The following is a 22,592-nucleotide window of genomic DNA, read 5'->3' as shown; positions in this document are numbered from 1 at the left end:
CAGACCAGTGCCAGCTTGTGATAAAGTGAACACACAAACCAGGAGTGTTTAGATGCTCCAAGTTGACAGTGCTGTCACATCAAAGCACATGATCCATGGATATGTCTCAGTCAACTCGGGGGAGCCTACAGGTACTAATATCATTCACTATTTATTACCAGAAGCACCAATATAAACCACAGGACCTAATGGGAGGCAGAGGGATCCAGCATTCAATGTGGTCTAGAGCTTCTTCCAGCCTTCTCCTCTCCTACCTAAATACTCTGACTTTGTGTCCTCTGCTTACCTTCTTAGAGTCACAAAATGATTTCTGCAGCTACAGACATCATAGCCTTAGACCAAAATCCCCACAAAGGAAGGAAGGAAGGAACACAAAGGCTTCTACTTTCTAAGGTCCTCTCTTCTTATTTAGAAGAAAATTCCACCCCTTCCCTGGAAGCTCCTGGGTAAACATTCCCTAGCATTGCTCAGCTGAAGAGGAGGCTGGGGTACCAAGTTTCTAGCAAAGAGTAATGAGAGTATCATGACTGTCTTCAGTTCAGTTCAGTTCAGTCACTCAGTCATGTCCGACTCTTTGCAACCCCACGGACTGCACCACACTGTCCATCACCAACTCCCGGAGTTTACTCAAACTCATGTCCATTGAGTTGGTGATGCCATCCACCCATCTCTTCCTCTGTCATCTCCTTCTCCTCCTGCCTTCAATCTTTCCCAACATCAGGGTCTTTTCAAATGAGTCAGCTCTTTGCATCAGGTGGCCAAAGTATTGGAGTTTCAGCTTCAACATCAGTCCTTCCAATGAATACTAAGGATTGATCTCCTTTAGGATGGACTGGTTGGATCTCCTTGCAGTCCAAGGGACTTTCAAGAGTCTTCTCCAACACCACAGTTCAAAAGCATCAATTCTTTGGCGCTCGGCTTTCTTTATAGTCCAACTCTCACATCCATACATGACCACTGGAAAAACCATAGCTTCAACTAGATGGACCTTCATTGGCTGATTATAATACAGCCCCTCAGACTGACAGGGGGTCTGCCCTTCTCAGAGATCAGAGCATTTTCTCCTGCTCCCTGAACTAATTATGGTTCTGTTAGACAGGAGGAGGAAATGATTGCTGAGTAGACAATAACCAATTTCTGGGACCCTCCATTAATATATGAGATCCATGTGGGTTAATAACGGCTAATCCTCAATGGTCAGCATATTTCTGGTATATATTGGGTTCTCATGACAACCAAATACAAAGACAAAACCAAGGTATTCAGCCCATCACCTAAATGCTCGGTCTTTACAATATCACAGGTACAGGTATTTAGCAGCATTCTCCCCCCCATCTCCTTGTCCCAGGTCTTAACTACCACAGGCATCAAATTGTTTCACTCAAGTTTTCTGGATGCAATAATGCAGACTCTGAATCATGACTCAGAAACTGCTTCTACTTCCCCTCATTAAAAAAACCACTTCATGCAGACTTTCTCAATGGTCCAGTGGCTAAGACTCTGTGTTCCCAATGCAGGGGGCCCAGGTTCGATCCTTGGTCAGAGAACTAAGCTCCCACATGCTGGGCAATGTGGCCAAAAAATTAAAACAAAAACAAAAAACGTTTCTCTTCAAATTCTAAAACCCTAAAACTGACTTTGCTTCATCAACAATCGTTGAAAAATCATAGGTCTTAAATCTTGCAATTTCAGCTTTGGCATGCAGAATTTTTTAGCCCAGACAAACTAAAAACCAAAGACTTTTCTTGGACCCACACAGGGAGGCCACAGGGCAAATTGACGCTCTGAAATCTGCAGAGTCAGAAAAATTCAGATGGTCACTGCCAAGAATGGCTTACCTGGAGCAGAAGCTCCTGGAGTTCCCACAACATGTCAACGGAAATTTGGGTGAATTGCTAGAGGCTGTGTGTGCACCAGCTAGAGAATGAAAATTTCCTTGGGACTATGATGGGAAAGGGGAGGGCAGCACACATTTTATTGGCTTTATCTCCATGAATCCCACCAGCTTCTCTGATAAAGATACCCTCCCAGCTCTCGCGTGGGAGATGAGAAGTAATGCTCAAGAAACTGGCCCAGAACTTTTCTACAACATTCTTCTCTCCAGGGGGAAAGACTCTACCAGAAACTTGTTCTAGAGCCAGTGGGAGGGGTGGTCATTTCTCTGATTCCTGCCCCCATCCAGCGTTCTTGTCTTACTAAAGAGCATGGCGAGGGAAAGTATAAAACACTTGTTATCATGGGCTACAGACAAAGGCCCAATGAAACAGACTTAATAGGAAGATTCAAGAACGTCCCTTCTCCCAGATAGACCACTACATGAACAGGGCCCCAGTATAATATGAGCAAGTTATAGCTGAAAGGGCTGTAGGACATGGAGAATCCCAAAATCAATAAGGGAGACAGAATCAAGGATGCTAAAAGAACTAGAAGGACCTGGCACCTATAGCAAACAGCAAACACAGCTCAGCTCCCAGAAAGACGAGCAGAAACCTCACACTCAAGGCCTACTGACCTCAGTTCCCATTATCCAATGCATCAGTCGTATCCTGATTTCAACAAAAAACTACAAGTCACTCTAAAAGGCAAAGAAAAAAAAAGCCTGAAGAGCCAAAGTAAATATGGGAACCAAATTCAGAAATGACACAGATATTACAATTGTTCAGTCATTAAAAATAAGTCTAACTAATATGTTAAATTCAAGCTGTTTCTTACACAGAAACTCCTAAGAAAGAGCCAAAAGAAAATCTGTGAACTGAAAATACGATAATAGAAATGAAGATTACCTCAGATGAGCTCAACCGTATACTCGTCACAGCCAAGGAGGTCAATGAGCTTAAAGATAGGTCTGTATTTCCCAAACTGAAAATCAAAAATAAAGTAAAACATTAATAAAAATAATAATGAACAGAACAGTTAACACAAGGTGCAACTATTCATAATGGGAATACCAGATACACAATAAAGAGAAAAAGGAGTCAAAAAAAAAATTAAAGAAATAAAAGCTGAGAACTTTAGAAAATTTATGGGATCCACTGAACCACAGACCCAGGAAGCTCAGACTAACCACTAAACAAACAAACCAACCAACCCACAGGTCCACCCCCACCTAAGAAAAGACCCTAACCAAAAACCCCATACCTAGATATATCTATTCAAACTGCAGAAAACCAAAGGCCAAGAGAAAATCCTGAAAGAGCCCAGGAGGTGTGAAAGTTGGGTGGGCGTCCGCCTGACCTTCAGAGAACAGGCAGCCAACTGCTCCTGGAATCCAGCAATATCTATTTTCTCCCTTCACCCCAGGGTGGCCTGCAAGCCCTCGGATGGAGTAGGCCTGGGCAGGCAGAGTGGGGTTTCCTGGACCACCAACAGGGCTGGGTTGGGGCCTTGGAGGCTGAGCGGCCTGCGGTGTGATGGAGGGCCGTGACTGAGGCCCTGGGGTGCCACGGAGAGAGGATGGACTAGACTCTCCCACCAGGGCACAGACCTCAGGCCCGAGGGGCTGCCCCCACCGCCTCTCTCCCTAGAAGAGGCCTCACCTCGCGGGACCTCAGGCTTCCACGAGGGCCTACTGGTAAGCCCTTCGACAAGAAACACCGGGGTGCTCTGGATGCTGGAGTGGCCTAGGCCTGGACTTTCTATTTGCAAGGATTCCGGCCCACGTCATCCATCAAGTAGACTCCAAACCTATTCAACACGGTGACGTCTACTCCTCCCCACGGCCTTCACCTCAGGGGTGGGCCAGGTGTCAGGGAATGCCTCTGGACCAAAGCCCACGCCGCCCAGGCAGGATGGTCCTGGACCAGCAGGGGCCGCCCACTGAGCCTGCGCTGCAAATCTGGAGCCTTCCACCCTTTAGTGGGAAACCCCAGGGCCCGAGCCAACTCTTTGCGGAATGCGGCAACCCAAACGTGCCATGCCGTTGCACTCCCTTGGGGGCCGGTTGTTCCTCCGGAACCTTCGAGGTGGCCTAGTTTCATCCCAGGAGACCTGTATCCAGTGAACTGTTCTTCAGAAGTGAAGGAGAAATGAAGACTTTCTCAGCCATACAAAGCACTGAAGGAGTTCATGACCAGCAGAGCTTCCTTGAGAGGAATGCAACTGAACTGAAGGGAGAAATGGATGGTCCTGTTGTTAATACTTGGAGGCTATTACCCAATCTCAGTAATGGATGGGACAACCAGATAGAAGATGAGGAAAGAAACAGAGGGCTTGGACAACACAATAAAGCAACTAGAACTAACACACGTATCAGTGAAAGTCACTCAGTCGTGTCAGGCTCTTTGCAACCCCATGGACTACACAGTCCAAGGAATTCTCCAGGCCAGAATACTAGAGTTGAGTAGCCTTTCCCTTCTCCAGGGGATCCTCCCAACCCAGGGATCAAACTCAGGTCTCCCACATTGCAGGCAAATTCTTTACCAGCTGAACCACAAGGGAAACCCAACACACATATACAGACCACTAATCAAAAATAGTACAGTAACCTTTCAAGTGAATTGAAAGAAACTGGAACATTCACAAGTGTGTGAAATTAACATATTCTTAGCAATGATTTGGGCTCTCCTGGTGACTCAGTGGTAGAGACTCTGCCTGCTAATGCAGGAGATGCTGGTTGGATCCCTGGGTGGGGAAAATGCCCTGGTGGAGGAAATGGCAACCCACTCCAGTATTCTAGCCTGGGAAATCTCATGGACAGAGGAGCCTGGAGGGCTACAGTCCGTGGGGTTGTGAAACAGTTGGACATGACTTAGCAACTAAACCACAACAAACCAATGAATTCAAGATGGAATCACAAGGGAAATTAGAAAATAACTTAGAGATAAATGAAAATGAAACAAAGACAGCAACAAATCATAGTATGCAGCAAAAGCAGTGCTAAAGGGGAAATCTGTAGCTGTTACAGATTTATATGTATGCACATATATGCATATATATTTATACATACATTTAATATGTAACATTTATATACATTTAAATTATATAAATATTATATATTATATATAATATATATGCATATATATTTATATATGTTACATTTAAAAAGTTAAACCACCCAATCTAAAAAAGCGACATAATGTATGATTCCAATTAGATGACACTGCGGAAAAGGCAAATCTATAGATGTGGTAATCAGGTCAGTGGTTGCCAGGCACTGGAGAAGGGGTAGAAGGTTGATTAGGTAAAGTATAGGAAATCTGGGGGGAGGGAGGTAGTGAAACTATCCTGTATGATACTTTAATGGTGAACATAAGACATTATGTTCAATAACCTCAGCTATGCAGATGATACCACCCTTATGGCAGAAAGTGAAAAAGAACTAAAGAGCCTCTTGATGAAAGTGAAAGAGGAGAGTGAAAAAGTTGGCTTAAAGCTCAACATGGCTTAAAGGTCAACATTCAGAAAACTAAGATCATGGCATCTGGTCCCATCACTTCATGGCAAATAGAGGGGGAAACAGTGGAAACAGTGGCTGACTTTATGTTTTGGGGCTCCAAAATCACTGCAGATGGTGATTGAAGCCATGAAATTAAAAGACGCTTACTCCTTAGAAGGAAAGTTATGACCAACCTAGACAGCATACTAAAAAGCAGAGACATTACTTTGTCAACAAAGGTCTGTCTAGTCAAGGCTATGGTTTTTCCAGTAGTCATGTATGGATGTGGGAGTTGGACTGTGAAGAAAGCTGAGCGCCAAAGAATTGATGCTTTTGAACTGTGGTGTTGGAGAAGACTCTTGAGAGTCCCTTGGACTGCAAGGAGATCCAACCAGTCCATCCTAAAGGAGATCAGTCCTGGGTGTTCATTGGAAGGACTGATGTTGAAGCTGAAACTCCAATATTTTGGCCACCTGATGCAAAGAGCTGACTCATTTGAAAAGACCCTGATGTTGGGAAAGATTGAAGGCAGGAAGAGAAGGGGTCAACAGAGGATGAGATGGCTAGATGACATCACCGACTCAATGGACATGAGTTTGGGTAAACTCCAGGAGTCGGTGATGGACAGGGAGGCCTGGTGTGCTGCGGTTCATGGGGTCACAAAGAGTCGGACATGACTGAGCAACTGAACTGAACTGAACTGAACTAGTAAGACATTAAGCATTTGTCAAAACCCAGAGAACTTTAGAGACCAAAGAGAAAACCTTAATGTATGCATATTTTTAAAAAGTCATTTAGGAGATCTGGGATCCCAGGATGAAATGCAAAATGTGACAGAAGAATCTAAATGCATTATGAATATATGAAACAACTTCACTGAAGAAAGTGGAGGAATAAGATGCTGACCTAAATAACTTTGAAAATGAATGGTTGTTAAGACTCAAGGCAAAAGGAATTATACATAAGCACTGTACTCTGGCTGATAACGTTTTTCCCATGGGGTATGGGTTAGCAGTTCTAAAACCACCATACTAGAACGGAACAATTAAGTAAATAGATGCAAAACAGTGAGGGCCAGGGTTCTCACTTTTGGAGTGGGAAGTGACAGGTGAACAGGAGGAGGACTGTGGGAGTGGACTAGAAATGGAGATGTCAGTATGAATTCATGTGTAACTTATTACAAGTACAGCTGATTACATATAGAATAATTATAGACATGTGTGTATATACACAAGTTGGTATATACACATGTATCTCCTTGCCCTGTCAGCTGAGAGGACCCAGAAGTAATGGCAAACACTCCAGTGGCAACTAGCACACCTACCACCCAGATCTTGGTTTCTAATAAAATTATCCAACAAAAGAAACCAGAGCTCCTTGTAGACATGATTGATTCTGGAACTGGGCCAGAAATTTGCTAGATGAGCCTAGAGCATTTTGTAGTTAGTACCAAAAATTAAGAAAGTTTCAAAATTTTTAAAAAATGCAATGATAGAAGTATATAAAAAGGACCTAGCAGCCAACTGAAACAGTTTTCCAATAACTGAAAAGGGAACAATTTGAGCAACAAAACAGATATAGTAGTGCAAAATAAATATACATGACTCCACAATAATAAAACTGATTAAGTAAATGAGTAAGGAGAATAGACAAATCTCCTAAGCAGAAAAATTCTAACTAATTTATGTGCACACTCTTACCCTCAAGGAAATCAAACAAAACTCACTACCCTTAAGTGTGGGCTTCACACAGTGACTTTCTTCCAAAGAGTACAGTATGGAAGGGGAAAATTAATAATTAATTATAGTTGGTGGAGAATCCTGACAGACACTACCTCAATCCGGTGATCAAGGTCAACATCAAGAACAGGTTATACTGATGGTATGTACCATGCATACGATGTGATGAGAATGGCACTTTACTTCTCTGGTTTTCCTCCCACAAACACATTTTCAGTCATGAGAAGAATATCAGAAAAATCGCAAAATACGTGGACAAAATATGAGATTTGTTAATTCTCAAAACTGTCAAGGTCAGCTTGAACAAGAAGGTATAAGAAAATGTCACAAGCAAGATCTCATGAAAGGGACTTCCCCGGCAGTCCAGTGGTTAAGACTCCAAGTTTCCAGTGCAGAGGGTGTGGGTTCGATCCTTGGTCAGGGAACTAGGATCCCACATGCCAAGTGGTGTAGCCAAAAAGAAACTTTTTTACAAAAATTAAAGAAAAAAAAAATCACATGATAAATACACGTAGTGTGAAATCATGGACAGGATCCTACAACAGAAAACAACAGTAGGGAGAAACAGAGTAGATTTGAATAAACTATGGGCTTTAGTTAATAATAGTGTTTTAATATTGGTTCATTAGTTGTGACAAATGTAGCACACTAACATAAGATGTTAATAACAAGGGAAACTGGGTGTTATATATATGGAAACTCTCTGTATTATATTTGCAGTCATTCTGTAAATCTAAAGCTGTTCTAAAATAAAAGTTTCATTTTAAAAAATTTCTTCCTGATATCTGAATGTAAGTTGCAAAGTAATGGATAACCAAAGATCACTTCAGTAATAAATGTTATTTATATACATATCACACACATTAAGCATTTATATACATATCACACACATTAACCATTTTTTTAATGATTGACTTTTAGGATGAGTTTCACATGTGCTTTCAATAACATTTTATTTCATTTCTTTAAAGAAAAGACCTAATTTAAATAACATTTAATTTTATATTCATTAAATCACATTGAGGAAAATAATTCTATGAAACTAGAACTGTTCAAGAAAATTTAGAGCGAGCTCCGGTCGCAGAGGAGACACCGCCGCAGTTGCTGCCACCTCCGGGGTTTCTAGCTCTTTTCTCTTCGCCTTAAATTCGGGTGTCTTTTATGAATAATCAAAAGCAGCAAAAGCCAATGCTATCAGGCCAGCGTTTTAAAACCAGAAAAAGAGATGAAAAAGAGAGGTTTGACCCTGCTCAGTTTCAAGACTGCATTATTCAAGGCTTAACTGAAACTGGTACTGATTTGGAAGCAGTAGCAAAGTTTCTTGATGCTTCTGGAGCAAAACTTGATTACCGACGATATGCAGAAGCACTCTTTGACATTCTGGTGGCTGGCGGAGTGCTGGCCCCAGGTGGTACACTGGCAGATGACATGATGCGTACAGATGTCTGTGTGTTTGCAGCACAAGAAGACCTAGAGACCATGCAAGCATTTGCTCAGGTTTTTAACAAGTTAATCAGGCGCTACAAATACCTGGAGAAAGGTTTTGAAGATGAAGTTAAAAAGCTGCTGCTGTTCTTAAAGGGTTTTTCAGAGTCGGAAAGAAACAAGCTGGCTATGTTGACTGGTGTTCTTCTGGCTAATGGAACACTTAATGCATCCATTCTTAATAGCCTTTACAATGAGAATTTGGTTAAAGAAGGGGTTTCAGCAGCTTTTGCTGTAAAGCTCTTTAAATCATGGATAAATGAAAAAGATATCAGTGCAGTAGCTGCAAGTCTTCGGAAAGTGAGCATGGATAACAGACTGATGGAACTTTTTCCTGCCAATAAACAAAGCGTTGAACACTTCACAAAGTATTTTACTGAGGCAGGCTTGAAAGAGCTTTCAGAATATGTTCGGAATCAGCAAACCATAGGAGCTCGTAAGGAACTCCAGAAAGAACTTCAAGAACAGACGTCCCGTGGCGATCCATTTAAGGATATAATTTTGTATGTCAAGGAAGAAATGAAAAAAAACAACATCCCAGAACCCGTTGTCATTGGAATAGTATGGTCCAGCATAATGAGCACCGTGGAATGGAACAAAAAAGAGGAGCTTGTAGCAGAGCAAGCCATCAAGCACTTGAAGCAATACAGCCCTCTACTTGCTGCCTTTACAACTTAAGGTCAGTCTGAGCTGATTCTGTTACTGAAGATTCAGGAGTACTGCTATGCCAACATTCATTTCATGAAAGCCTTCCAGAAAATAGTGGTGCTTTTTTATAAAGCTGAAGTTCTCAGTGAAGAACCCATTCTAAAGTGGTATAAAGATGCACATGTTGCCAAGGGGAAGAGTGTCTTCCTTGAGCAAATGAAAAAGTTTGTAGAGTGGCTCATAAATGCTGAAGAAGAATCTGAGTCTAAAGCTGAAGAAGGTGACTGAATTTTGAAACTACACCCTCAGTAAAGCAAACGGGAGTTGTAGATAAAATGTCATGTCTCATGTGTCCTGGTTCTTACATCTTCCTACCTTCCTATATCAAGCATGATATAAGGGCTTTCACGGCAAATTTTATTTTAACTGTTTCTATGGTTACTGGAAATGTTGGATTTAGTTTCTAAAACCATGTTTTAAGTAGCTACAGGAGCTATAGATTTGAATCTGATGTTGCATTAGTCTTTTCAGTTATCTTCTACCTCTTGTATTTTCTACTGTAATAATGTAATTTAAGGCCTTCCATAATGAACAGTTCACTTTATTCCCTGGGTTTTCTATATAAACAGTTTTCAAGATATGATTTGGTTAAAAATAATTTGTTATAAAAATTCTGTTTGCAAATTAAACTGTAAAAGTATCAAAAAAAAAAAAGAAAATTTAGAGCGACATAGAGATGACCACAAAGTCAGCAGTTGCTCACACCCATCAGGAATGTCAGCAAACAGTCTGCCCAGTCCTCCAAAGACATGGTTCTTCAGGGCTGTGCCATTCAGTAGCCATGCCCCATGTGTCCCGAAAGGAAATTTCTCTGTAGGGACCAGCATTAGAATCTCCCATAGCATGTCTGTTCTCCCCTCACAGTGTTTCTTCTTCTTTTTTTGTCTTAAGGTTGCTTCTAAGAGAGACTAGTTTATTTATAAGAATGCAAATTTTAAAAGCCTTCTGGAATTTGGAAAAGGCTTGTCATTTAAAAGCCCTATAAATCAGATATGCTCTATTCTATGCACACACAAAAAAACAACTTCTACATGTTCTTTCTCACAAGATATGCAGCATCAACAATTTGTTAAATGTGATTCTTTCAGGGAGACTTTTGAATTTAGCCTCTAGGTTCCAGAAAATTAAGACCTTATTCAAATGTATAAAAATTCCTTTGATTTTTTTCTTTTTTGGAAACATATTTGTGCTCAAAATTTGCTGTAGTATTTTTTGTTTGTTTCATTGAAATTAGTTGTATTGTAATTTTATCAACTGAAGTTTTCACACGATTTTAATTCACATAAAATTCATCTTTTTAGAGTGATTAACTGAGTGGCATCTAGAAAATTCATAATGTTGTACAACCACCTTTATCTAGTTCTAAAACTTTTCTACCATTCAACATAAAATTCTGTACCCATTAAGCATTTCTTTCCCATTTCCCTCTCTTCCAGCCCCCAGTAACCGCCAAGTATCTTCTGTCTCTACGAATTTATCTCTTCTAAATATTACATATAGTCATGGAATCATATCACATGCCTCACAGTGTTTCTGGAGGCTTGAATATTGACTGAATTTTACTTTGTGATTCTTTAACTCAACTCCTTAAGAAACTTTTAGATTCTCTTATTAAATGATAAACAGCTTGGGTATTTTGTCTTTTTTTTTTCTTTCTTTTAATTAGTCAATAAAGAACTATCTTTGTTCTCTGACTTCCCAATAGCAAAGTTACAATTCAATTACAATTATAAACCAGATTTCACACACAAGGTACTGTTTCTTATTTCTGCATTTTCCCCCTCTGCCTCTCATTTTCATATATTTGATGCCTATTTAGAGAATGACAATAGATTGGAGTCATGTGAAAAGCATACATGTTAAATGATATACAAATTTGCCATTCCAAATCTTCCTGATAAAAATCAAAATATTTGAACAACTTTTAAAACATCCAATTTAAACAAATTTAGGAATCGAAGTATTGGGGGCATATATCACCTATAGCTCTATCTATACAGCACCAAGCAATATGGACTTTCAGATTATGTAAGTGACTCAGAGGTAATAGTCACTAATTCCCAACATAGAGATGACCATAAACATAGTTCCACGTCATGGCTGCATCTTCTTCTAAAATTACATCAACAAGTGGTCTATTTTGTTTATTATATTATTGAAATTTCCCAGGTATCTGTTTTATATTTCCTGGCGGTGCCTGAGGCTACAATATTTTCATTTCTTCCCAGATCAAACCATACACCTAAAAGCCCTTTTGGAGGTAATTTAACAAACATATCTATGCTCTTTGGCCATAATGACATTTTCATGACAGCTCTTGGAAATTTTATTCCAGAGGAATGAGGCTAATGATAGGAAACATCCGGGGAGATGTTTTGGAGTAGGCTGACCTTTTAAAACCTTTCAAATCTTCCATCCTGTCCTGTTTAGATTTAGGGTTGACTAATTTGAGATATACATAAATCTTATCTTTCTTTCTTATGGAGACTTTGTTGCCTTTAACCAAAGAAAGATGAAATTATGAATTCTTGTGATTACAGAACCAGGGACCAATGACCTTCTTGATCAGCACTATTGAATCTAAGTAATATAAACTATGTTTATATTGAAACATAGTTTAAAAATTTCTAGAGGTCACATTAAAAATGTAAGGCAAAAGAGGTAAAATTAATTTTGACACCATAATTTAACTCAATATCTCTATATTATCATTTTAACATATAATAAATACTTTTAAATTCTCATCAGGATATTTTAATTCTTTTTCATACTGTCTGAAATCTTGTGCATTTTACACTTACAGCACATCTTGATTTGGACTAGCCACATTCTAAGAGCTCAATTACCACGCACGGCTAGTGGCTACCATCTTGGATTGGGCATTTATAGATACAGTGGTGATTAAGAGGAGGGACCTGGGCTTGAATGGTTTAAGAAGTGGAGTGAACATGATACAGTGGGGAAAATGTGAGGGTTCAGCTACAAATATTCAAATTCCACCTTCCACAATTAATTAAGAAGCTTTAGAAAATTTGCCTTGAATGTTTGCCAAATATTCATGTGGTTCTAGATAAGATTAAATGAGATAATGTGCATAAATCTTTGGCTACACTGCAGATATTCATTAAATCTTATCTTGACTCCTTCAGAGAGAATATATCCTATGAATTTACTAATTCTGCAGCATATCTCTATTACCATGCTGCAGACTGTAGCCCACCAGGCTAATCTGTCCACGGGATTTTCCAGGAAAGAACACTGGAGTGGGCAGCCCTCTCTTCTTCAGGGGACCTTCCCAACCCAGGGATTAAACCCAGGTCTCCTGTATTGCAGGTGGATTTTTACCACCTGCTACTGAGCTACCAGGGAAGCCCCATATCTCTGTTGAGCAATTACTCAACTGTTATACATCAGTGAAAAAAACAATTATACCTAGAAAGTAGAGGAAGACAGACAATAAAGACATAAAATATGTTGTAGTATTTTAGAAGGTGATACAGGAAAGGGAAAACGTGCTAACGGAAAAATAAAAGGAGTTGAGTATGAAGAGGACGTGACATCATTTTAAATAAAGTGGTCAGGCTAGCTGAGGGGGAGACATTTGGGCAAAGACAGAAAGAAGGTGAAGGAGTTGACCATGTAGATTTCCGAAGGAGGAGCATGCCAGGAGGAGTCAGCTGGAGAAAAGACTCTGAGGTGGGTTATTCCTGGAGTGTTTGAGGAACAATAGGGAGAGTGCATGGCTGGAAGGCAGGGAGCAAGGGGAAAGAGGTAAGAGATGAAGTCAGAAAGGTTCTGATCTTGTGGCGCTTGTGAGCCACTGTAAGAATTCAGGTTTTCATTCCAAGTGAGATAGGAGCTACTGCAAGATTTCAAGTAGGGATCGACATACTCTGATTTCTAATTTTAAAGCATCACTCTTACATCTGGGTTGAGAACAGGCTGTGGGTGGCAAGGGTGGGGGGCAAGTGGTGCTAGTAGTAAGGGAAGAAGCATAGAGACCCATGAGGAGCTACCACAGTAACTGAGGAGAAATGATGGTGGCTTAGACCACAATGGTAGTAGAGTGGTCATGGAAGTACTGAGAAGTGGTGAGTCTCTAGATCTATATTGAAGGTAGTATCAACAATATCTCCTAATCATTTGGTTGTGGCATGTGGGAGAGAGAAAAGCATCAAGAATGACACCAGCATTTTTAAATGATACAAGTGAACGTATTTACAAAGCAGAAATAGACTCACAGACATAGAGAACAAATTTATGGTTACCAAAGGGAAGGAGTGGGAGGGATAAATTAGGAGTTTGGGATTAGCAGATACATACTACTATATATAAAATAAACAACAAAGACTTCCTATATAGCTCAGGGAACTATATTCAGTGTCGTGCAATAAACTATAATGGAAAAGAATATGAAAAAGAACATATATATAGGATGTATATATATATAAAATTGATCACTTTCTGTACACTTGAAACATCATAAATCAACTATATTTCAATAAAATGAATCACTTTTTTAAAAAAGAATAAAGCAATAGAAGCTATTTTCGTTATAAACCATGTGGAATTATATATCCTTGTGCAGCTTTGCTAAAAATAAAAAAATAAATGATAAAAAATAGGATATGATCTAATGATGCAACACTTTTATGCTTTGAGTCCTTTCAGAGTTTTCAGAGATCTGCCATTCCAAAAGCCATCTTCCAAACCACTACTTGAACTTTCTAAAACTTGCTTACATTTTGACTATCTCCAGAGATCCATTTTGAACATTTTGTCATGAAGCTTTCACATCATTTAAGCAAAACAGAAAAGCTGGTGTTCAAAGCATGGAGCTGTCATGGGGGTTAGAGCCTTGAGGGAAAAGAGAAACCCGAGAGTTAATGGGAAGTGAACCAATCTTCCCACAGATTCCCTAGGTGGGGTCTGGGGGGTGGGGTCAGCTCTGACAGAGGCTGCTGTAATTGTTACTGACTTGAAGAAAGATACTCTCTGAGTCTGGCCACTGACGGTTCCTTGCCAACTTCATGGGCCACAGACAACTGCTGACAGACCCACATGTGGCCCATGTGATATCCTCTAGGGCCAGTGGAGTCAGGCATCAATCTTCAAGTGACCAAAACAGTATTCATTCTTCACAGCTCAGCTGGAGCTGGATAGGGATTCACTTTTTCATTGTTCTGCTGCTGCTGCTGCTGCTAAGTCGCCTCAGTCGTGTCCGACTCTGTGCGACCCCATAGACGACAGCCCACCAGGCTCCGCCGTCCCTGGGATTCTCCAGGCAAGAATACTGGAGTGGGTTGTCATTTCCTTCTCCAGTGCATGAAAGGGAAAAGTGAAAGTGAAGTCGCTCAGTCGTGTTCGACTCTTAGCGACCCCATGGGCTGTAGCCCACCAGGCTCCTCTGTCCATGGGATTTTCCAGGCAAGAGTACTGGAGTGGGGTGCCATTGCCTTCTCCGTTTCATTGTTCTACTGATCTTTAAATCAGAAGCCTATAATTGTTCAATTTGGCAAAGTAATGAATACAATCTTTTCTAAAGGAGAAACTGGAAGGGAAATAGCCTAGGAATGCCAAGTTGATTTGATGCTAAATCAAGGCAAGGATGTACATTTACAGTAAAAGTAAAATTTGAGTTTCAATGATGAGAAAAAGAAATTCAATCTGCTGAAGTCATTGAGGCAAACTAAAACAAATCAACAACAACAACAAACCACATACACACAAGCAAAAACAACAACAGAAAAGAGAAGTGTATGTTTGTTTCATCGAGTCCAGAAAGATGAGACAATTAGAAAAACTGTAAAAAGATGTAATCAGTTGTGTGTCCCTTAGGGAAGAAGGCACAGAAATGTCTGTTTCCAGCTACACAATGTCTTTTCCATCAGACTAACCATGCAACCACAAATCTTTAGAGTATGCATAAACAAACAGATAAAGAAGTAGGTAGATACAGAACTACTCAAGAGAGCAGGACAAGAAGTTGGAAAAATGAGAAAAGGGGGAAAACTACTAAGTACACGGGGCACTGATACTGTGGTGGGAGAAAACACCAACACCTTGCTATCAGAAGGTTCAGGAAAAAACAAACCCCAGGGCAGGAAATCCACGGGCAAAGCCAGGAGCCAGTGTAAACAGCAAAAACAGTTTTTCATTGGTGCCAGAGGGGGTGAAGATTATTACTGCAGGAATCGCTCCAGTCAAGGAAACTTCCTACACAAGCATCCATTTTTACCGAACCAGATAATTTGGAGATGGCTGCTGTATTCTAAGAGTATGACACAGAAATTCATCTTTTACGTAGCAAACATTTCTAATGACTTTTCTGTTTTTGAACACAGCTATCCTACCTAGCAGGAAATAACTGAATTGGGAGAATGGTTGACAAGCAAGCGGCTTTTCTAAAACTTTGGGGAAGGGGGGTTGTTGCCAACTCTTTTCGACTCCATGGATTGCAGCACACCAGGCTCCTCTGTCCTTCATTCACTATCTCCCGGAGTTTGTTCAAATTTGTATCCATTGAGTTGGTGATGCTATCTAACCATCTTGTCCTCTGTTGCCCCTTTCTCCTCCTGCCCTCATTTTTTCCCAGCATCAGGGTCTTTTCCAATGAGTCAGCTCTTCCCATCAGGTGACCACAGTATTGGAGCTTCAGCTTCAGCATTTGCATTCATTTTCCAGCCTGAGAAAATAGCAGAATGCAACGACTATGTTCCACAGTGTCACCTAGTGGCCTTGAGGGACAGGATCCAGAACCCAGGCAAATTCCAGTAAATGTACAGTCAGCTTCAGAAGCCTATCACTTCAGAGAGCAGCCTTCTCCCTTGATTGGAGGAGTGGGTGGAACAGGATTAATAGCTAATCTCGTGGCTCAGCGGTGAGGCTAAAACTCCCAAACATGACCTCCACTGTGTGTTTCACAGCACTGACTTTGGTTGCTTTTATAAACCTAAAACCACAGCTTTGAAATCACATTTCCATTTACCTGATATGAAACATCTCAGTCGGGTGTCTCTGAAATTTCTGAGAACCACATAGAGAAAATACCAAATAAACAGATGTGTGAGTTTATGCTAGTGTCTTTTCCGAGTTGTGGATTTGTGATTTGTACACAAATAGCCCTTCCCAGGTGGCGCTAGTGGTAAAGAAACCCACTTCAGTATTCTTACCTAGAGAATTCCATGGACAGAAGAGCTAGGCAGGCTACAGCCCATGGGGTTGAAAAGAGTGGGACAAGACTGATGGCACACACACAAACACAGCTTCATTCTCAGGTTCCAGTCTATCTCCAGACCAGTTTGTCACTTGCTGAAGAGATCTCAGGCCTCACTGATGCGGAAATCTTTAGTTCAGGACAGTCTCCTTTGTTTTCAGAATCATTGCAACTGACTTGCCTGCCTGTAGCCTGGACCCTGCAGAATTTATCACCCACAGCGCTGCTAGTCCACTTTCTAAAACACAAATGTGATTGTGCTATTCCTGGCCTTAAATCCTTTATGGCTTTCTCTTTGCCCTCCACAGAAAGTTCAGATTCTTTAAGAGACATGCAAGGCCCCAGGCCTCACCCCGTTTACCTGCCAGGTAGAACCAGCCACTGCTGTTCAGACTCCACGCCAGGCCAGTCTGCAGCCTATGGGACCTCTGGGTGTTGGCTTATGCTTTCACTGCTACAATACCTGTCCCCAATCCCCTTTACCTGGTATTCCTGTGCATCCTTTGACCCTTCCCAGCCTCTAGCCTGGGTTAGTGGCCTCTCCCACACTCCCCGAGAGAATCCCACATGATCCATAATGTGACATAATACTCCATTTGGTAATTACTTTTCCATCAAACCACTAAATCCTGGAGGATCTGACAAATCCATCTCTCTAGTGCCTGGAAGAGTGCCAGGGACAATAGTTACTCTAGATAAATATTCAGATAAAATAAGGCATGTATGATTAAATCAATGCCCTACTTCTCTGTCCCCTTAGTGCCAATCACTTAGCTCCAAACATAAGTGTGATCTGATGCTTAGTGGGACATGCCTGTGACTATTAAACCACAGAGCCATAGACAAAGAAGAAGACACATCCTAAAGAGAGCCCACAAGAAAAGCTAGACATCCATCTCTCACCCCAGACCCTATTGCAACTAACCACCATCTACTTTTGGCCCCCCTCCTCATCCCAGGCAGGTCTCCTCTAAAAAGTCCGAGGAGAGGCAGGAGAGTGGCCTTATGGGGGACTGTGGTGTCCCTGTGGGATTTATCCCACTGCCTCTAGTATCACGTGAAGGGGGAGAGCCCAAGCCCCCTGATACAGGTGTGAGGAGTGCCAGCAAGAAAGGAAGCCCAGCTCTTGCTCCCCAGCTGTGTGCTGGCTGAGTGTGGTGAGAAACTTCCTGGGAAAGTCTGGGGTGTCCTCGGGAACAGGGATGCAGAAATATGGAAACTGGGGTTTGCTTCTTAGCTGGTTACTCCCAAATGCAGGAGGCTTGATGGTGGTGGTGGTGATGATGATGGCTTAGTTGCTGTGGCCAACTCTTTGTGACTGTAGTCCCAAGGACAGTAGCCCACCAGGCTCCTCTGTCCATGGGATTTTTCCAGGCAAGAATACTGGAGTGGGTTGCCATTTCCTTCTCCAGGGGATTTTCCCAACCCAGGGATCAAACCCATGTCTCCTTCATTAGCAGGCAGGCTCTTGACCACTGAGCCACCAGGGAAGCCCCTATGTTAAGATTACATCAAGTAAATTGTTTAGTAAGCAAAAAGGGGCTTTATTGTAGTAGACTAGTGTCTGGGAAGAAAAGGACAGGAGGATACTGTCACTCTAATTCCTCAGGTTCTTTGGTACCACGAAGGAGCTCGGAGTAGAGGACAAGCCACATGGGGAAGGGGTCCTCAGGAACAGAGAGAGCCAGAGGGACACAACACCATGTGTCTCTACAGAGACCACTGTATCAGCAAAGAAAGACTTGATCTAAAATCCGCTGAAGGGACATTAAGGGACCACAAGGTATGCCTTCAAAGAGCATGGTTGGTGGTAATACTCAGAGAAGAGATAACTGCTCATGTGCAGACTCAGTCTACAGACTTTCCTCCTTTAATCACACCTGGAGTCCCAGCCTCTAGAGCTATTGGAACCAAACTCCAAGGAGGCACTGACTAAATCTTCCCTCCTCAGCACATTGCTCATCAGCCTCTTTCCTGTCTCATCTTACTCTGCTCATATCTAACCACGTTCATTTGAGTTAAGGCACATATGAGTGTGTGTGAGAAGGGGACATTTAATTCTTAAATTTCTTGAGAAGAAAAGTACTTTCCAGTAAAAACATTACATCAGCATGCAGAGGAATTACTTCCAAAGTAACCCTAACTTCGTGGATCTGTGCATGAAAGTTCTTAAATATCTAAGGTAATTACTTCACCTTTGAAATTTTCTGTTTGGAATTATTTTCACACTCTCATAAACACAAAATTCACTCTGATTCCTTTATGTGTACCTAAGTTGAGGAGACCTTTATTTTGATCAATTAATTCAGATATGAACTCCTTCTACACTGCCTTTATGAATAGGTTGGCGGTTTAGATACTTCACTTTTCTTAGTGGAAAACATCATCAGATGCTTGGAAAGACTCCCAACGACTTGACAGATAGTGATGATTTTCATTTGTTGAAATTGGTTTCTCTTTACTTGCTCCCTATCAAATAGCAGTATGAAAAGAATTTTTAGTGTCAGTGATTATTCAAGGAAATAATTTAGTATATTGGGCTGGCCAAAAAGTTCCACCCTATGGAAAAGCCCAAAGGAGCTTATTGGCAAACCCAATATTTCGAATAAGAGAAATTTTTATATTCTTTTCGCTTGTATCAAAGTCAAGTAGGAAAGTTGTGTAATAAAATGTGGTTCTTTGTGATGCTATGGACTGTAGCCCGCCAGACTCCTCTGTCCATGCAATTCTCCAGGCGAAAATACTGGAGTGGGTTGCCATTCCCTTCTCCAAGGGGTCTTCTCGACCCAGAGATCAAATCTAGGTCTACCTGCATTGCAGGCAGATTCTTTACCATCTGAGGCACCAGGGAAGCCCAATAAAATGTGATATAAAGCTTTATTTCAGATCTTACAGAAAAATTTTGGAGGCAATAAATTTTTACATTATGTGTCTAGTATTCTTGTTGAACTAGTAACAACTCTATTAGCATATGGAAATTTTCTCTCAATCTCCTCCCCAAAGAAATTTATATAGAGTCCTTTCTTTAATATTCATATGAAACAGAGACTTAGTGGGCTTTGTAAATCTTTTGAGTGGCCTCATGAATACCGTCATAGAAGATAAACTCTGGTTCATACAAGAATGGTACTTTTGCCATACTGTTGGAATTTGCTTGCTTGTGCTATTCTATAGCTACTTTGTGAAATTTGAAGAAGCCTCTCACATATTGTGCAAGTCTCAAGATAACAACTTTGGAAAGATCCAGAGGGTAGAATCAAAGTATTCTTCCCATTATATCTGCTGAAATGCTGAGCATTAATTGCTCACCTATATTTGACTTATAAATTATATTCCTCATGTTCAGATTTTGGTTGGCACCAAATTGAGGTATGGAATTGGGTCTTGTATTCTTGCTCTCTCTTGCTCACTAGCTGAGTGATTATGAACTGAATCTCTTTTTCTGGGCCTCAGGTTTTGCAATTATGAAATAAGCTGAACTAGATGATTTCCAAGATCTCTCAATTTTCATAGATTCTGAAAGTGGTTAAATGTATTGCCATGTAAAAATTATACTTTACATCAACAGAATATCGTCTTTTCTTGAACTTCCAAATGACGTTACATTTTAATGATTCAGAATTTGCATGGTGTGCTCTCTGCAATGTTTTTGACCCTGTGCAAACTAAAAAAAATACAATCATTGAATCTACTGGCAAGAAGTATTAATCATATTGAGATAAGAACCTAAAGAAATATCTATGAGATTAGCACTTGATTATAATTTCAGTTATACATCCTCTGGCAAACATTTCCCAAAATGTATTTTCAAACTGCTTTTATGAATGTCAAGTGAGCGTATGCTCCTCAGTTCTGTCTCATCACAACAAAGATTTGGGGTGATGGACATTAGAGCCCTCGGCGGGTCACGGCTCTTGGGTCTTGGGTCTTGGACAGACCGTTATAGCTCTCAGGTCTCAAACAGACGTTATAGCTCTTAGACGAATCAGTGTTACAGCTCTTTTATTTAGATAATAGCAGGAAAATCCATCCTCGAAGCATGAGGGCATGCAGACTGTTGACCCAAAGACACGAAGAGAACGCCTCAGCACTCGGGGGAAGAGAGAGAGAGAGAGCACGCTTTGGCTCCTCCTTTTATGTTTTTTTCCTCCCCTTGGGCCTGTCCTATGCAAATTGGGCTTAGCCAGGAGTGCCGTTCTACCTGAAGTTCTCACTCCGGTCCTTGGACCTTCCTTTGTTCCATTTTCGCGGGCTTTTCCCTTCCCTGTCTTTTAGCCACCACCATTGGACTCCTGTTTCCTATTCTAACTACCTAAAATGAAGAAGTTGGTTGCTTAGAAATTATTTCACTTTTCATAGTGAAAAATACCACTTGATACCCAGAAAGGCTTCAAATGCCAGCCCTGATGGACAGTGGTGATTTCCATTAGTTGAAACTGGTTTCTTTACTTTATTTTTAGCTCTACAGTGAGCTAACAGATATTTGCTTTTTAAAAAGAAACCACCACAATACTGTAAAGTAATTATCTTCCAATTTAAATAAATACATTAATTTAAAAAACAAACAAACAAAAAAGGAGTCTTGGGACTTCGCTGGTGGTCCAGTGGTTAAGACTCTGAGCTTCCAATACAGGGGGCAGGGTTCAATCCCTGGTCAGGGGAATGCATTGACCAGAAAACAAACAAACAAACAAAAAACAAATAAAAAGGAATCTTGTTGGCAAATAATTTGGAGAAATGATGGATTGACAAAGTTAGATTCAGATTATTAAATTTTCTAATGTGATTTTCATTCTCCCATACAAGAGTGGTTGTCGCTGTTGTTTAGTCGCTAAGCATGTCTGACACTTTTGCAGCCCCATGGACTGTAGCCCGCCAGGCTCCTTCATCTATGGAATTTCCCAGGCAAGAATACTGGAGTGGGTTGTCATTTCCATCTCCAGGGGATATTCCCAACCTAGGGATTGAATCCACATCTCCTGCTTGCCAGGCAGATTCTTTACCACAGAGTCACTTGAGAAGCCCATACAGAAGTAGAGTGTGCTGTAAAGGGAGGGGCCTGCTGCCATATCAGTAGGTAACTCCTGCCCATGCCACCTAAACCCCCAATCCAGCTCTCACAGTGGGTAATAAGACAGTGAGAATTTTGGCCGGAGCAAGTCTTTCTGCACCAGGGATATAGACACTGCTGCTGCTGCTGCTGCTAAGTCGCTTCAGTCGTGTCCGACTCTGTGCGACCCCATAGACGGCAGCCCACCAGGCTCCCCCGTCCCGTCAAACCAATTTTGTTTTGAGAAGCAGGGCAGATCTTGAGCCAGTCCAAAAAATGTTCAATTCATAGCTCAGTTTAAGCCATTCTCAGTTCTATTTAAAGAAGGACTCTTTACAAAGCAGAGCTAAGTAACAATGGAAAGAATTCTTTCTGGAGGCAGTGGGTTTTGGTCCTGGGAAATGTTCATATAGAGGCAATCAGGAATTACAGGAACCAGGTACCCTGAGCATTTCCCCTGGGAAAGGTAGGTTGTGATTTTCATTCAGGATCTGAACATTGCGAAGAGCATGAGTTTACTCAGTGATTGGCTTGGCGGCAGGACTCTGCCATCCAGTCATTTTGCTGGGAGTATGGGTTGATACACACATGGTGGCAGGTTGGGGGGACAGAGCTTACCCGTATGGCCTCAGGCTCAGGCTGAACACAAGCCAGGGAAAGGAGTAGCATCCTCCCAGAGGTCTCGTCCTAATTCAGCAACTGCCCACCTCTACTGCCAAGGACACCTGGCCCAGCCTGGCTCCATGTACTGTTCACAGGACGAAGTTTAGCAACAAGGCAGCAGAATTTGGAGGTTAGGAGAATGGCCTTTGGAGCCAGACTCCCTGGGTTGGACTTCTGAACAGATGGGAACTTTCTATATCTTAGTTTCCCCATTATAAAAGGGACGTGATCTTAAAAGCTGCTCCGGAGTGTCGTTTTGAGAGATGAGTGGGTTAGTCATGTCAAACAATTCACAAATGTCATCATAATAAGTAATACTTAGCACTTCTACAGTAGATATAATTTTGGAAGTAGTAT

At 41.3% G+C, this 22,592-nt stretch overlaps 2 protein-coding genes across 4 annotated transcripts in view; one reads left to right on the top strand and one right to left on the bottom strand.

The window, feature by feature from the left end:
- Positions 1-22,592, bottom strand: part of LOC145529256 (uncharacterized) — a 336,599-nt gene that overhangs the window by 304,196 nt on the left and 9,811 nt on the right. For both annotated transcript variants that reach the window (XR_014071067.1, XM_081549261.1), the window contains exon 2: positions 2,784-2,859. Coding sequence is in view for 1 of the 2 variants with exons in the window: in XM_081549261.1 (XP_081405387.1) it covers positions 2,784-2,859 (76 nt within the window). In the remaining variant the exon portion in view is untranslated. The remainder of the gene's footprint in view (positions 1-2,783; positions 2,860-22,592) is intronic.
- On the top strand, positions 7,515-9,965 carry LOC145529255 (eIF5-mimic protein 2-like). 2 transcript variants are annotated; one of them, XM_081549259.1, is made up of 2 exons: positions 8,185-9,132; positions 9,331-9,965. In XM_081549259.1, exons 1-2 carry the CDS (start codon positions 8,275-8,277, stop codon positions 9,532-9,534), a joined length of 1,062 nt encoding a protein of 353 aa, XP_081405385.1. In that variant the 5' UTR covers positions 8,185-8,274; the 3' UTR covers positions 9,535-9,965. The 2 variants fall into 2 exon arrangements, with proteins under 2 accessions (XP_081405386.1, XP_081405385.1); XM_081549260.1 differs by having other exon boundaries at positions 7,515-9,965.

The sequence above is a fragment of the Giraffa tippelskirchi genome, chromosome 12, assembly GCF_054371585.1.
Source record: "Giraffa tippelskirchi isolate mGirTip1 chromosome 12, T2T-mGirTip1v1.2.pri, whole genome shotgun sequence".
Classification (NCBI taxonomy): domain Eukaryota; kingdom Metazoa; phylum Chordata; class Mammalia; order Artiodactyla; family Giraffidae; genus Giraffa; species Giraffa tippelskirchi.
This window is presented reverse-complemented; position numbering and strand designations above follow the sequence as displayed.

Coding starts and splice junctions, on each gene's coding strand:
- LOC145529255 (XM_081549259.1), top strand. CDS start 8,275: ATGAATAATCAAAAGCAGCAAAAGCCAATGCTATCAGGCCAGCGTTTT. Junction 9,133..9,330: donor AAGAAATGAAAAAAAACAAC/ATCCCAGAACCC, acceptor TGCTATGCCAAC/ATTCATTTCATGAAAGCCTT.